This window comes from Triturus cristatus, chromosome 1_2 (assembly GCF_964204655.1).
Source record: "Triturus cristatus chromosome 1_2, aTriCri1.1, whole genome shotgun sequence".
Taxonomy (NCBI): domain Eukaryota; kingdom Metazoa; phylum Chordata; class Amphibia; order Caudata; family Salamandridae; genus Triturus; species Triturus cristatus.
The window spans coordinates 987353312-987368560 of NC_140580.1; the positions used below are offsets into that span (position 1 = coordinate 987353312).

Sequence of the window (15249 nt, forward strand, 5' to 3'; positions counted from 1 at the left end):
CCTCTAGGGATTTTTTAATTATCTATATACTGCTGTAAGGAGACCCCTTCCCACCACTGTGCTAGTTCTTGTTTTTTCACACGTTCCAATTTAAAAAAGCATGATAGTAATCTGTGTTCTGTGGGTCCCTTGGTAATGATGGTGACGCAGTAAACCTCTTGTCAAAAAGATCTTGTGCCAGTTCTTCCCTTCTGTTAATCAGCTTGGGCATTTTGTATTATTTAAAGTCACGAAAACAGTGTGTGCAGCAAAGTCCAGTCCGGAGATTTGTTCAAAAACCATAAACTTCAAAATCGCATCTTATTTATGGTAGGTTGTGCCCCAAATAAATGCTAGTCGTATAGCATAAAAAGAAATTAACTTTTGCACAACATTAAGGTGTTTGTGGGTGACGTGTGAACAATTTATGATTTCTAGAAAAAGCTTCTGTCATGTATTTCACAAACTTTTTTCCCTCCTTCTTTTGTTCCAATTATATCTCTTGTCCTGTAGGAGGACTTCCCGATCCGTGAGGACATCTCGGACATCTCAGAAGAGGATCTGGCTACTGGAAAGCATGCTGAGACTCTAAAGCCCACCACTGTCCAATCCTTCAAACTGAAAAATGACTCTGATCTCTTTGGCTTGGGTATCATTGATAAGGCTACTAAAGAGAGCAGCGATGAAGGTAATGTAAATACAGCCTTTACATGAACAGTTTGTTTTTGAATTGTCTAACATTCTCGTCAAATCACTTGTCTTCTCAGGTTCTTTGATCGTTAAAACTAAACATTCATTGAGAACCATTACGTTTGGTCAGTTAAAAATAAGTTTTACAGTATTGCAAAGGCATCGCATTTTGCGGAGAGAATTCCGTTCCATGTTTACCTATTGTTTCTGCACTTGATACCGTCACAATTTTCTTTTTGTGTTGGATAATAAAAAACAGGATGGTAAGAAGTTGAATAAATCCTTTGTTCAAATACTTATGGAGGATGGAGCTCCTTTGTAAGTGCCAAAGATGAGCTTGCACAAAAGAGGTCAATTGCAGAATCACAGAATGGCCTAGCATGCTCACTCTCACCAATGACATCTGCAGGATTCCGAATGTCAGAAATTCTATTCCTAGCAAGGCAGACTAAGCCCCAGATCTTTCCGTGGTCAGTATATTGAGTAATGTTAACATGGTAATAGTAATATTTCTTAGAGTCCTCACCTTTGCAATATTCCCAAGTGCTGGACTGGATCCAGAGAAATTCAACAGCAGTGATCGTGGGCGCTGGCACATGGCATTGTGCGGCTCCACGATGGCTCCCTTCCGCTCTGGAATGAGTCACATGTACTGTACGCTGACATAAATGTCTTTCTTTCCGTGTCATCTGACTGGATCCAGGACTTTGCTCCCAGCTTTTGTTATTCTTCCAGCAGTTTCCAAAACTATTAGACAGTGTACTTGGAAAGTATGTCCCCTTAGAAACTACAGGCTTCAAACCATGCAGAGACTGCAGGAGGTAAATGTTGATCATGCACCTGCACACAGTGTTTCTTTGGTGCCTTGCCTTCTGTTACTACTCCAAATCATGCGCCATATGTGCCCTCATGTACCTGAAAGCAATCCAGGATTGGTAGGTGAATCTGTACATAATAACGCAAAAAAAGGTCAAGATGGAAGCACAGGTCTTGCTGCCACTCCAGGTTTCAGTGTCTGTCCCAGTCACAAGGCTGTTCCCGCGAATGATCAGCTTCCGGCTCAAAGTCTTCAAGTAATTCAAAGTGTAAGTCCAAGCGCAAACACAAAAAGACAACACACCCTCTGCCCCTGGATGCCCTTATGGGTGATTAGCTGCACTCTACAAATTCACATTACATAACACCGGACCCATTGCGTTCAGAAAAGAGGGCACTATGGGCAATAGGACAAACATCACACTCCTTCGAAGACTCCAGTTTCAGAACCAACCTTGCAGTAGATAGCAGCCTTGAAGGAGGCTATGCTCCACATCTTTAGTGCAATTTAGACTTCTTCTAGTGTGCCCTTTGGTCCTCCTGGGCTTCCAGTCATGCTACCACAGGTGGGTCCTCCCACAAAGCCATCTGTCTCATTGGGGCTATTTACCGGACCTTTATTGACTTCAGTACAGACTTCCACACCGGCCCCAGGATGTTTTCCAGGTCCCATTAGACTGACACGGATACTTACTTCAACAGTGTCGATAGAAGATCCAGGGCCAAACTCTAACCCGGTGCCTCCACCATGACATAGCTATCTGCAGAGGCTCTATTCTCTTTTTAACTCTGAACCTATACAAGAAACACATGGTCTCCCTTAGAACACTGATGATTAGGGGGAGTGTGATGGGTTACCTCCTGCTCACTATACTGATGAAGCCCTATGCTTGGATATACAAAATGGCAGTGGGTTAGACTCCTCCACTGAAACAGAGCTTGACTCGCCACATAGGCCCCCAACGGAAGAATGTGTCTCATTGGAGAGCAACTGAGTTGCTGGACTTGCAGTTGCGTTTTTGTAACATTCTAATGTTTGGAGAATTCTGCAACCAGTGCTGACTCTGTCTGAGCCCTTGTTACTGCTTAATGGAGCCTTTACTGATGTTTTGATTGCAACATGGTCCAAGCCTTGTTCTTAACTGCCAGTAGTTGGCGAATAGACCCACGCCTGGGGATACAGGCCTCCTAACTAATCATCTTACACCTGAGATCCTCATTGTGCATGCCTCGACAAGCAAGGCCAGTCTTAATTCCTTGCTCAGACTATCTGTGGAGGCCTGGATACTACTTCTTGTCTTGGCACGGCTGTTGCCACCAATTTAATGCGTAGAAAGCACACATTTATGACTTTGACCAAATTTGCAGGCGATTGGCAAACGTCCCTTATGTATATGCACTACAATTAGTCCAGACTGTTATGGGGGAAAAGCAGGCTTGATGCTAGAGAGATTTAAAGACAGTAGAGCTACTGCACGTTTTTTTGTGTTATTGACTCTAGCAAAACAGTTTCCCCATCAATTTAGTTAATTCAGAGCCTATTCTAGGGGCTAGCCTATAGGCACTGTCAGCATCTCTACCAGTGGTACCACAGACAGTCTTGTCTTTTCTGGGCCATGGACGCAGCACGGCAAGTACCGCACAGGCCAGGTGCGTCCACAGTCATCTAATTCTTCCTCCCCATGCTTAAACAGCTGCCAAGCCATTTTAGTTTGTCCTCCATTGGTCATGTCATGCCAGTGGGAGGCAGAATCCCCCCCCTTCTCACCCCGCTCCTTCCCCCAACTGTAGATCCATTACGTCAGACAAATGGGTCTCCAGATCTTTCAAAGAGGATAAGCCCTACCTTTCATTTCATTTGTGTCCTATTTTGCCCCCATGTCAAAGCGAATTTTAGAAGAGCATTTGCCCATCCTGATGCTGTCAGTAAATATTTTACTCTGTAAGTGTGCACTCTGAGAAGGTGACAGATGTTTTTCACTCTACTTTCCTGCCCCAAAAACAGACGTAGATCTCTGTCCTTATCTTTGTACTTTACCCACTGAATTCCTCTTTGGGGAATGACCAAATCGAATTGCTCACACTGCCTCCAATCCTATCCACTCTTGTACCGGGAGACTGGATAGCTGACCCCGGTCTTGCAGGACACGTAGTTCCATATACCCTTTCAGCAGTCCCACAGGCCATATCTGCTCTTCAAAGTGGGCAATTTGCTGTGCTTCCCTTTCTGCCTCATCACGGCCCTCAGGTGTTCACAAAAATGATGGCAGTGATGGTCGCCACCTTCGGAGGTCAGGAGCAAATGTATTCTCATACCTAGACCATTGGCTTCTAAAGGTGGGATCGCTACATTCAGTTGTGGACCATCGTCTTACGACTGTCAACTCTTGACATCATTGGGTTTACCATCAATGAGCCGAAGTCCCACTGAAGCCCCAAACAGAGACTTCCATATATTGGGGCAAGTCTGGACACGGTGCGTTCAAAGGACTTTTTTCCATCGCAGCACGTCAAGTACATTCAGAGCATGAACCTGATGTTTCATGATCAGTTCTATAGATTAGTGAGGATAGCTCTGAGGCTTCTTGACCTCATGCATCCTCCTCATCCACAACGCCATGTGATGCATTCGAGCACTACAGTGGAGCCTCAAATCCAAGTTGGCTCTGCATCGGGGCTGCCTCTCCGACTCAGTTCAGATCTCAAGGGAGATTGCTCAGGTTCTGCAGTGGTGGCTATCAGATGGTGGTCTAAACCATGGCAGGCTGCTACCCCTTCCTCGCCCAGAGCTTGTGACAGTCACATCGCTATCTTATGGGCGTGAGGACGTTTGCGTGGGAGTATGATGTTCAGAGTCCTGTAGTTTCCGGCAGATAGCCTGTTCACATCAACCTACTAGAACTTACTTCGGGTGATCTGCTTAACCCTCAAAGCTGTCGTGCCATCCAACAAATGGAGGCAGGCACATGTTCTCACAGATAACACTACAATTATCTGGAACTGCAGCAAGCAGAGCAGAGTGGGTTTCTTGGCCCACTGAAAAAAAGCTGTGTGCCTCTGGAGGTTGCTGGAACAGATCTTATTCCTGGTCGCGAACCACCTGGCGGGGTCCCTGAATGCCAGCGTAGATGAACTGAGCAGAAACCACACTACACGACCTACGTTCTTCCTAGGCAATTTGGTGTTGATGACTCCTGCATCTTTCCTTCTTAAGATTGTGGCACTCCTCCATGTTGACCAGTCTATCACCTTTCCCGCATTTTTGCTCCTCTTCATCCTTCGGAAGAGGAAATACTCCATCACCTTGATCCAAAGAGGGCATATTGAGCTTTTATTTCAACGAAACAAAAGATTATCAAGTAGACAATGAGCTCTTTGTATGATTCTTGGGTGCACAGAAAGGCAGTGGGTGTAAAAGAGGACCTTGTCAGTGTGGATAGTGCTCTCCATTAAGATCGGCTGCGCACTGACCAAAAAGCAGCCCGAGAGCCCATTCCAGCAGGGCCAAGGCTGCTACAACACCATTTGCATGTTCTGCATATCTGCACACTGCAACATCGGCGACAGTGAATAGATTCCAGGCAGACTACTGCCTTGACAGCCAGATCTGATGAGAAGGTCACTTTGCCTGCTCAGTCCTTCCTGGCTTTTAGTCTGTGTCTATTCCCTGGACTACCAGTACCTCGCCTTTGGTGAGGTATTCCTTTGCAGTGCCATACTGGGAACCCAAAGCAGCCATGACCAATTTAGTCAGACCAGTCCCCATTCGATAAGTAGCAAGCGAGTCTGACCCCTACAAATAATTTTTTATTTTTTTAATGGCTAAATTGGTAGGTTCTACAACACATTTTTCATGTTTATTCAGATGTGTTACCTTTTAAAGCATAATAAATGATGACCTTACAAGTGACCAGGATACTCCAATTATACCCATAGAAAATCTTACAAATAACACAAAAAAGACAGACCAGTCCCCAAGTTGTGTCTAGTGAGTGTATAGGCTGAAATGTAAATTTGTATTTGTACAACTCTAACTGCCACTCCGCAAGGAGCATCCTGGCGCTGGTTGGTTGGAGGTGAGAGAGGGCCCTAGCAATGCTAAATGAGTGAAAGGCAAAAGTCATCTGGGGTACCATATATCCAAGTCTTCAAAGCCTTCCTGAAGTGAGTTTCTGTTTTTAGAAGTCTTAGATTGGTTGGTAGTACGTTTCAGGCTTTGGTCCCCAGGACGGCCACTGTTTATCCTTCTTTTGTTTTACATCTAAAAATGGGTGGTTTAAGGAGGTTGGCTGAAGAGGACCTAAGAGTCGTGGTTGTGATGTAGGGGCAGAACCGTGCTGAAAGGTACTTAGGTCCTGATTTAAGCATGGCTCTGTAGGTCATTAAATGGATTTTAAAGAGGATTCTCTTATGTAGCGATAGCCGATGGAAGAATTTTAATGCCGCCGATGCCGAAGATCTTCGTGGGAGTTTTACAACGAGACGCGCGCAGTGTTTTGGACAACTTGTAGCTTTTTTATTGTTGATTTGTTGGCTCCTGCTAAAAGGCTGTTGCAGTAGTCCAGACGTGAGAGAATCAAGGCTACTGCCACTGATTTCTTTGCGGAGAGTGGAATAAGATCAAATAATTTTTTTAATGATTTGATGAGACTAAAGCAGGTCCCAGCCACAATCGTAGCGTGTGGGAGGAAGGAAAGTGCAGTATCAAACTGTACCCCTAGATGTTTGGCTACCTTGACCATGTCAGGCAGAGGTGTAGTTCCCTCTGGCCACCACTTGTCCGGCTGGAATGATACATCTTTCCCAATGGGAAGGATTTCAGTTTTGTCGGTGTTACATCTGAGGTGGTTATACTTCATCCACTGGATGACTTCGGATAGACAGCATTTGAAATTACGTTCGGCATCTGTAGAATTGTTATCCAGAGATAGGATCATTTGAGTATCGTCTGCATAGGACGTTACTTCAATCCCGAAGGATCCTATTAGGGAGATGAGCGGGGTCATATAAATGTTGAACAACAGTGGGCTCAATGATGAGCCTTGTAGGACGTCTGTTATGTTTCTTTTCGTCGAGAGGAAAGTAGCAAGGGTCACCGCTTGTCTGCGGTTGGTAAGAAATGATTTTATCCATTCCAGAACAGTACCTGAGATGCCGCCGTGTTCCAGTCTCTTCAGAAGAATACTATGCGAGATGGTATTGAACACTGCAGACAGGTCGAGTAGAATCGGGACTGCTTTCCTGCCGTTGTCGGCTATAGTTTTTAGAGCGTCGGTAACTTCCAGAAGGGCCGATTTTGTCGAATGCTTCGGATGAAAACCAGATTGTTGCGGGTGGAGAATATTAGCAGCTTCAATTAACTTGGTTAGCTCTTTATGTACAAATTTCTCTGTGATTTTGCCTAGCAGGGAGAGTAGTGATGTGGGGACGGAGGTTTGAGAGCACGGAGGGGTCAATATTTTGTTTCTTTTTCAGTGGTTTTACCAGAGCAAGCTTCCATTCATCTGGAACTATGCCCGAGCTTAAGGAAGAATTAACTATCTGATTTATAACTGGATTGACTGTATCTATGATTTTGTGGAGGATCAGAGGGGGGCAGGCATCCAGTGGTGAGCCTGATTTTCAAGCTCTTATGGCCTCGCGAGTCCGTTCTAGTGATACTGGTTCGAAAGCTTTGATACAGTGGGCGGTGACAACGGGAACTAGCTCTGGGGTGACATCCTGGTAATGGATGGAAATTGTTAAGAAGTCCTTTTGGATATTATGTATTTTTTCTTCGATCTGGACCATTCCAAGGGGGGCACTCTCTCCCAAGAGCATTTCTAAAAAAAACAAATATGGGATGCATGTTTTAACTTTTAAAACATAGTAAATGAGAACGTTACTTACAGTGCACTAGGATACCCACTGACCTCTGCCTTATTTAATCTATTTGAGTTTAACACTTTATTTTTAAAACATTTGGAACCTCATTTAGCTGCTGCATAAAACTGATTTCAAAGGTCTTTTGATTAAACCTATTGTCCTTTATTATATGTAAACAATGTAAAGCACAGGCAAGATTCTTTAAATGAGGGTTCTGTTTAGTACAGTTATTTTTAATAAAAGCAGATGATGATTAAGAACTTTAGCTTGCCCGTGCGAAGGCCCCTATTAAAAATAATATTTCTTTCGCTGGTTGTAGATTCGGGTCTATCATAAGGTGGCAAAATGACCTCAACTACCTACAAGTAATAGTGCTGAGCAGCGTTCTGGGGCCAAAGAAGTATTACTACTGTTAAAATTGTTGGATGCACAAGCTACAAGGCAACCACAGTGAAATGTGGCATTGAGAGTTCAGATAATATGGGAATTTCTGGGATATTATCGTAAAGTAGAAACCTCATACACAGGAACATGTGTGTACAGGAAGAGGGGCCCTTTACACAGGCAACATCACTCACCATGGAGGATCTAAGGCTGGCCACTCTGACCCACCTGTTACTCAGATTTTGTGGGCAAGGTACACAGGCTTGCCCATCTATTATGACTTAGAAGCAATTCCACTTCATGGCCATTAATTTGTAATTAAAGTCCAGGCATAACTTTCACTACCAGCTGCATTACTGAGAATGGAGATGTGCATGTGGACTATAATTCTCAACCATAAACACTGCTGCAAACAAGTCATATAAGACTTGTAATGTCACACATAGGCACAATGGTGATGTCACTTATGTGAACTGAAAATTTTGCAGTGCCAGGTTATCAGTTTACTTAAGAATGACACTTCTACACTTTCAGTTGGCAGCTCACGGTTGCTGCTGCTGGCCTGCTCGTGTGTGGTCTGGACGAGGCCTTCCTGCGTGGTGATTCCTTTCTCTGCCACCCTGCATGGCCATCTGCAACCATGTGTGCTGATGTCAGTATTTTATTTCCAAGACAGTCATTGTAGAAATAAGACAGGCATCTGCTGTGCAGCGCAGTTGTCGATTTTTATTTCCACGATTACTGACATGGAAATAAATGACTGACAACGACACTAAGGTTATTTGATCCAACTCGGGCTTGAACCCGTCATTCTAAAGCTGGCCCCAGGATCTAGCCAAACCCTCCCTGGAGGCTGGAAAGTGACTCCATGAGTGACTACCCCAGGAAACACAGCCATCTCTTGGGGAGGGGAGCACACCCCTGAGTGTAGAAGCTTTAATAGGAAGTACCGATCAGTTAGAATTGGCCCGTGCGGAGTATCTGCCAACGGCTGGTGCTCGGCTAGGGCCAAACACCCAGTCCCAATTTCCCTCCGTGTGTGCCAGTCAACTTAGTAGCTTGGCGGCCACTAAGGATTTGACATCCCTCAGTAGTCCCGTGGGGGATATCCCTGGATCTGATGCTGTGGATTATGGTGCAGGGTTTAAAATCTTGAGTTGTAACATCGCAGGCTGGCGTAAAAAGGAGGAGGCCTTAGGGTGGAGGGAGACTGTTAACGGCCAGGACATACTCTGCCTCCAAGAGACCTGGTCCACAGAAGAGATTCTCTTTGATGGCTTTGTCTCTTTTAACTGCCCGGCGCAGGCATCAACCATGGGTAGGGCCAAAGGCGGTCTTGTGATCCTTTTGTCCGTAAGCTTCCCGGTACAAGTTAAATCTCATACCATTGTAGGATCCCATTCACAGGTCCTCTGGCTGCAGCAAAGTGGGGGCCGTGATGTCCTGCTGATTAACCACTATAACAACATGTTTGATTCCTCGAGCTCATTTGTAGTCAATGAACTTGCAACTGTAGTTGATAAACTATGTAGGGCTAACCCGGTTCCATTTGTTATTATCTGGGGGGTGATTTTAATATTCCCACATGTACTTTCTCTTTTTCTAATGCTTGCGGATTTGATGGGGACCAAGGGGCCGACCGGGCTCATTTTGTACATACACCTTACGGAGAGTCACTAAATGCCTTATTGTTAAAATAGGATCTACTTGTTCATGTGCCCGCTAATGATAGGGAGGGCAACCCGGTCCCAACTTTCGTAGGGAGGAACTCAGCCTCTGTTATTGACCACCTGTTGGTTTCGGAGAACATCAGCTCTCTCTGTTCTGTCCCGCAAATTGTAGACCTGTCCCTTAGTGATCATAACGGAATTACTTTTACCACCTTGATTTGGGGGAGGAAGGTCCAAGTTGCCCGTAGGACAGTTGCTGAATTAATCCCTCATAGGCCTAATGGATGTAGAATAAAATGGTGCAGTGACGATTCTGAGAAGCTGATGTCAAAAATTGTGGCTGTAAGTCTCCTGAGCTGCAGCGCTGTTTAGATGATAATACAAGTGCGGCAAGCATTATCGTTGACTTCGAGGAAATTAATGCCATAACTAAAAAAATACTTGCTGCCCCCAACAGGCCCAGGGCTAACGTGGGATGGTTTGATAGGGCTTGTACGAAGTCCTTGCAGGAACTAAAGAAAGCCCTATGCAATCACCCCAGGGACAAGTGTGTTGTTAAATCCCTCAGAGCAAACTATAAGGACCAGTTGTCCCGTAGGAAGCATGAATTACGGGAGGAAGCCTGGGATAATTTCTCCAAAGCAGCCGAATTGCGGGACAGCAAACTCTTCTGGAGCACTGTGAATAGTCCTTTTCTGCATCAGAAGGAGGCTTACCCAGTATTGTCAGCCCAGGTTAGTGAAGAAAACTGGGTTGTGTTTTATAATAGCATTTTTAATCCAGGGGGGGAAACTAGTACGTGCCCCAGAGCAGCAGCCCTTGGTCCAAACCTTCCCCTAAATATTACAACTGACGAGGTAGTTACTGCCATCCAAAACAGCAAGGGAGGAAAGGCCCCAGGGCCTGATGGGGTGCCGATAGACCTTTACAAAGCTGACACTCTTTTGTGGGGCCCCCTTCTGACCAAAGTCTTCAACGCGGCAGTTATGGTAAGCACCCCTCTTACATGGGGTGAATCAATTATTATACAAATCTACAAGAAGGGTGATAGGAGCAAGGCAAAGAACTACCGCCCTATCTCCCTTCTGGACTCCTCCCTAAAAATTATGAGTAGGGTGCTCCTACAGCGTCTGGAGGAATGGGCAGAGGTCAATCTTGGCTGACTCCCAATTTGGGTTCCGTAGGGGCCTTGGTACCATTGAGCAGTGTGTTAATTTAGATCTTATCATAGGTAAATACACCCGAGCCAAACAGGGCTCCTTATTCCTCTGCTTCGCTGATTTGTCCAGCGCTTTTGATTTGGTGAACCATGTCCTTCTGTGGACCACGTTATTAAATATGGGCGCCCCACCCGCAATTATTTATTTTCTGGCCAGACTATACAGTAAACTATCGGCCAGGATTCGTTATGGCCAAGCGGGTGAATGCACTGATGATATTGAGGTCAAATCAGGTATTAGACAAGGCTGCGTCCTTGCCCCACTGCTCTTCTCTCTTTTTATTAATGACATGGACTCTGAATTGAGATTGGTCTCCGCTGATGCACCACAAGCCGAGGGCAAAGCCATTCCTGTACTGCTCTACGCAGATGATACTGTTTTATTGTCTAGAACTCCAGTGGGTCTGCAGAGATTAATGGATAGTTTTTTTGGTTTTATCCAGGGAAGGAAATTAAAAATTAATAACTCCAAGACGTTTATTATGGCTTGTGGCAAGAAAATAAAAAACCTGAGATTTTTCCAGTTTGTGGACCAAAAGATACAAGTGGTGGATACATTCTGCTATTTAGGCATCACTCTCAGTAGTAATGGCATGCGGGCACAGGAGATTTGTAACGTTAAGGCCAAGATGTGCAAAGCCATTTCTGGTGTTTTTAAATTCGCCTCAAAATTAGGAAGCCGGCGTCTTTGTGATATGTTGCACATTTATCGCCTTAGATGTGTTTCTGTGGCCCTCTATGGATCAGGGGTTTGGGGTCATTGTCGCCATGGAGACCTCCAGGTGGAGGAAAATAGCTTTTTAAAGAGGCTTCTTTGTCTTCCAACTTCAGCCTCCACTGGACTGTCCCACCTTGAGGTTGGGCTGGAATACCTGACTGACCTTACGGGGCTAGGCCCACTAATGACCTGGAGATCGATTTGGGCAATGGAGGAAACTGACTTCACTAGGAAAATTATCCAAGACTGCCTCCGTTTGGATAAACATAACCAGATCCCATGGCTTAATTACGTGATCTTATCCTATAGAGAGATATTCGATATGAATGTTTTGGTGGACCCTGCCAGGGCTGTAGATTCCTCAAAAAAGGAGCTAAAACTTATTTACTTGGGGATTAAATCCAAAGTGCGTAGAGACATAACCCGCCCGATGGCTACTCACCAAACAATCTCATCAGTTTGTCCTCACCAGACTACGTCTAGGTATTGCCCATATTTTAGTGGCCTTTCCGTTGATTAATAATTACATGGCAATGCCCTGTCCCTGTGATGGGACTTCGAAGCAGAGCACCGAGCACTTTTTGCTTCTTCGCCCTCTGTATTTATATCTCCGAATTGCCTACCTCAAACCACTTTTTAAAAAATATTCAGTGTCTAATGTCAGATCTGCGATGAGCCTTCTTTTTGCACTTGACGAACCGGATGTATGCTTTTTTACAGCAACCTTTATTTTGCAATCTGTGTCCGTCAGGAAAAGTATGATCTACTGAAATTACATGTGAAATGATACTCGTAGATGTTGTCCATCTGGCTCACCCCCCCCTTCCTGCCCCATTTTTCTTATTGTTAACCGAATGTATTGTTATTTTATCATTTTATGTATTGTATTGTATTACTGATGCCATGTGCTTTTATGACTGTTTTTAAACAATCGAATAAAGTTTTTGAAATGAAAAGGACTCCATGAGTTGTTGCCTGTTGATTTTGTTACTGGGGTGCGATTTTGCAATACTGCTGCAAAATCAGTCCTCCAGTTAAAAAACCGGCCCCCCGCCTCTCATGGGAAACGCCCGGTACTGCCAGTCCGGCAGTGCTCTTTTGGTATCTGTTCTGGAAGTATGGAATCTGTAGTTAGAAGTATCCGTCATAAGTTACTTGCCTTCAGTAACCCTCTTGCTGGTTGATATTCTTTCTAACCACAGATTCTTCAATTCTGTCCCACCTCCCCATTTTAACATCTAAAAGGTCCCAAGATAGTGATCGGCACACTATTGCTAACAGTTGTTCTATGTTCTGGATCTGAGGGCATGGAAAAGCAAGATACAAGAAAATTCCTTCAGTGAACTAGGGTGACAGTGTCTGCTGGCTCATGGGAGCACTGGTGTAGAAGGTCTCTGGATCCAGTCTGGCACCTGGGAATAATTTGGAAGTGAGGAGTCTGTGGTTATAAAGAGCATTACCAAAGGTAAGTAACTAGTTCTTTAGGCAGATTGGTGAGTACTAATGTTGACATGCTGCCTCTTCAGCGCATTTCCTTAGCAGAAAGGCAGCATGATGATGTAAGTTCAGATTTCTCTTTATTAGAACATTGGAATGTTGGCAGCTCCATTGAAAACAATGGAGTGCTCCGGGCTTATAATGGCTGGTATAAGCCCGGAGCTCCAACATTCCAATGTTTCTTTGTTCACAGCTCTGGCTGTGAACAAAGGCTTCAGGGAACCTGGGGGATTTCAATCCCCTCGCGCTCCCTGAAGGCTTTGTTTTATTTGTTAGAACATTCTGCCCTCTAGTGGCAGAATGTTCTAATAGCCTTATAGCCCTTCGTAGCAGGGCTATACCGGCTTTTAAAGTCCCTCTGCTTTGTTAAAGTCCCTCGCCTTCGGCTCGGGCCTTTAACGCTGCAGCGTGCCTTTAATAGCCGGTATAGCCCGCTCCGGCGGGCTATAAGGCTATATTAGAACATTGGAATGTTGGAAGCTCAATTGAAAACAATAGAGTGTTCCAGGTTTCTAATGGCTGGTAGAGCCTGGAGTTCCAGCATTCCAATGTTTTTGTTTACCGCTGTTGATGTGAACAAATGCCTCACAGAGTCAGAGGCTCCGTGAGGCCTTTGTTTTATTTGTTAGAACTTTCTTCCCTCAAGTGGGGGAATGTTGTAATAGCCTTACAGCCCTCCGTAGCTAGGTTATACTAGCTCGCTTGTTAACGTCCCTCATCTTCAACTCGTGCCTTTACTGGTGGAGCGGGCCTTTATGTTTGCCCTATTTCTCTAGTCGAAGAATTAGGAGCACTGCTAAAAGCTTAGTTTTTGTGTTTTTTTTTTATTTTTTTTAAATGGGCATGTATATACTTTCTGTTGATAGAGAGAATTCATATCAGACTTCGATGCTCTTGCCCTTCTCTTTTACATCTCTTTAGCACATACGTGCAGTATTCAGAAGCACTACTGTATACCTTCCTCGAGTCTCAATAACCAAGAAAAAGTTTTCTTTTTAAACCCAGTCTTTTTCCAGCCTGTAAGCATGCTGGTTAAAAGGGTATGTCTAGAGACCCACTTAAGAAAGCTGGGCTTCATTTTGTGATGATTGAGTGCATCTTGGCAGGACGGACACCGCCACAAGCAGTAGACCGCTGGGAAGAGCTGTACAACACTGGCCCAGTCTTGCAGTGCTAATGGTCAGACATAATGGATCCTATTCACATAGGTAAATCTACAGGTGTAGATTTACTAAAATAAATTTGTGCTTACACTTTTGAGTAGCTTTGCTACTTTTGGCTATTCATCGTTTACGAGTGTAAAGATGCTCAAAAGTGTACACTTCCATGTACTCAACCCTTAAATTTAGATGGTGGGGTGCATCCCCTCCTCTTTAGTTCTATGTATTCTTTATTTTCCACCCACTTTCCTTCCACATTTCCTACTACAACATATACCTACATATGCAAAGAGCTCTGCAGCCAAGCGGAAATCTCCGCACATAAATGAGGGAGGTGAAGGCTTCGACTTCCGCATGTAGGTTTGTGAACAGCATTTTGTAGTACCATTGTAGCACTGCTAAACATACTAAGCAGTTTGTGAGTAGACCACATTAGTAGGAGGCTGACTGCAAAATTCTGTTTCCCCACTGAAAAGGAGCTGCGCCTCTTTACAAGCTGTCACTGCTATAAAGTTCCCATCCTTCAAGGACCAAAGGAAGAAGTATTCTCACGTTTTTCAAAACTGCTACTTGCTTATTAATTAAATCTTTTGAAATCACACCGCACAATCGCCATTCCACGGATTAAAATTGTTATTGGCCCTATACAGTCTGTGGGACTTGTTTCAAAGTAAAGGATTGTAATTGTAAATAGTAGATTTATATAGCATAGCTTATCACCCATGAGGGTATCCAGGCGCTGTCACGGGGAGATTCAGTGATTTGCCTGAATCACAGGATGTTGAGCCGACATGGAGACGCAAACCTGGATTCCCAACTCCAGAGTCGGCAGCTCTGGCGCTGCACCACATCCTCTCCCACAGATACACATGTAACATTAGAGACCGTGATGCATTTTTGCCAATTCTTATCCTCTCAGTTACATCTCTTCATCAGCAAACACTGTGCAGTAAAATGATACCAGTTATCAGATCTAGCTGCAGGTGCATGAACATGTACCTCAGAACACAATGTCAGTTTAGGATGTGTTTGCATTTCTGTTTTGGTGCACCAAGGTGTGCTACAGGTTCGGGCTGCAAGTGTCCTAAATCATCAGTTTGATTTTGAGCAATCTTTAAACTGTATGTTGTTAGCTCCTATAAGAAACGCTTGGCAAGTTTGTTACAACGACTACAACAGCATCCCAGCAATATAAAAAACATTATTAAAATGCCTTCCCCAAGGCCTTATACTACCAGCACATCCGTAAGC

At 44.5% G+C, this 15249-nt stretch overlaps 1 protein-coding gene across 3 annotated transcripts in view; it reads left to right on the forward strand.

Annotated features, from left to right (window-relative positions):
* Positions 1–15249, forward strand: part of RABL6 (RAB, member RAS oncogene family like 6) — a 374256-nt gene that overhangs the window by 326677 nt on the left and 32330 nt on the right. For all 3 annotated transcript variants that reach the window (XR_014963001.1, XM_085610983.1, XM_085610992.1), the window contains exon 13: positions 493–667. Coding sequence is in view for 2 of the 3 variants with exons in the window: in XM_085610983.1 (XP_085467109.1) it covers positions 493–667 (175 nt within the window). In the remaining variant the exon portion in view is untranslated. The remainder of the gene's footprint in view (positions 1–492; positions 668–15249) is intronic.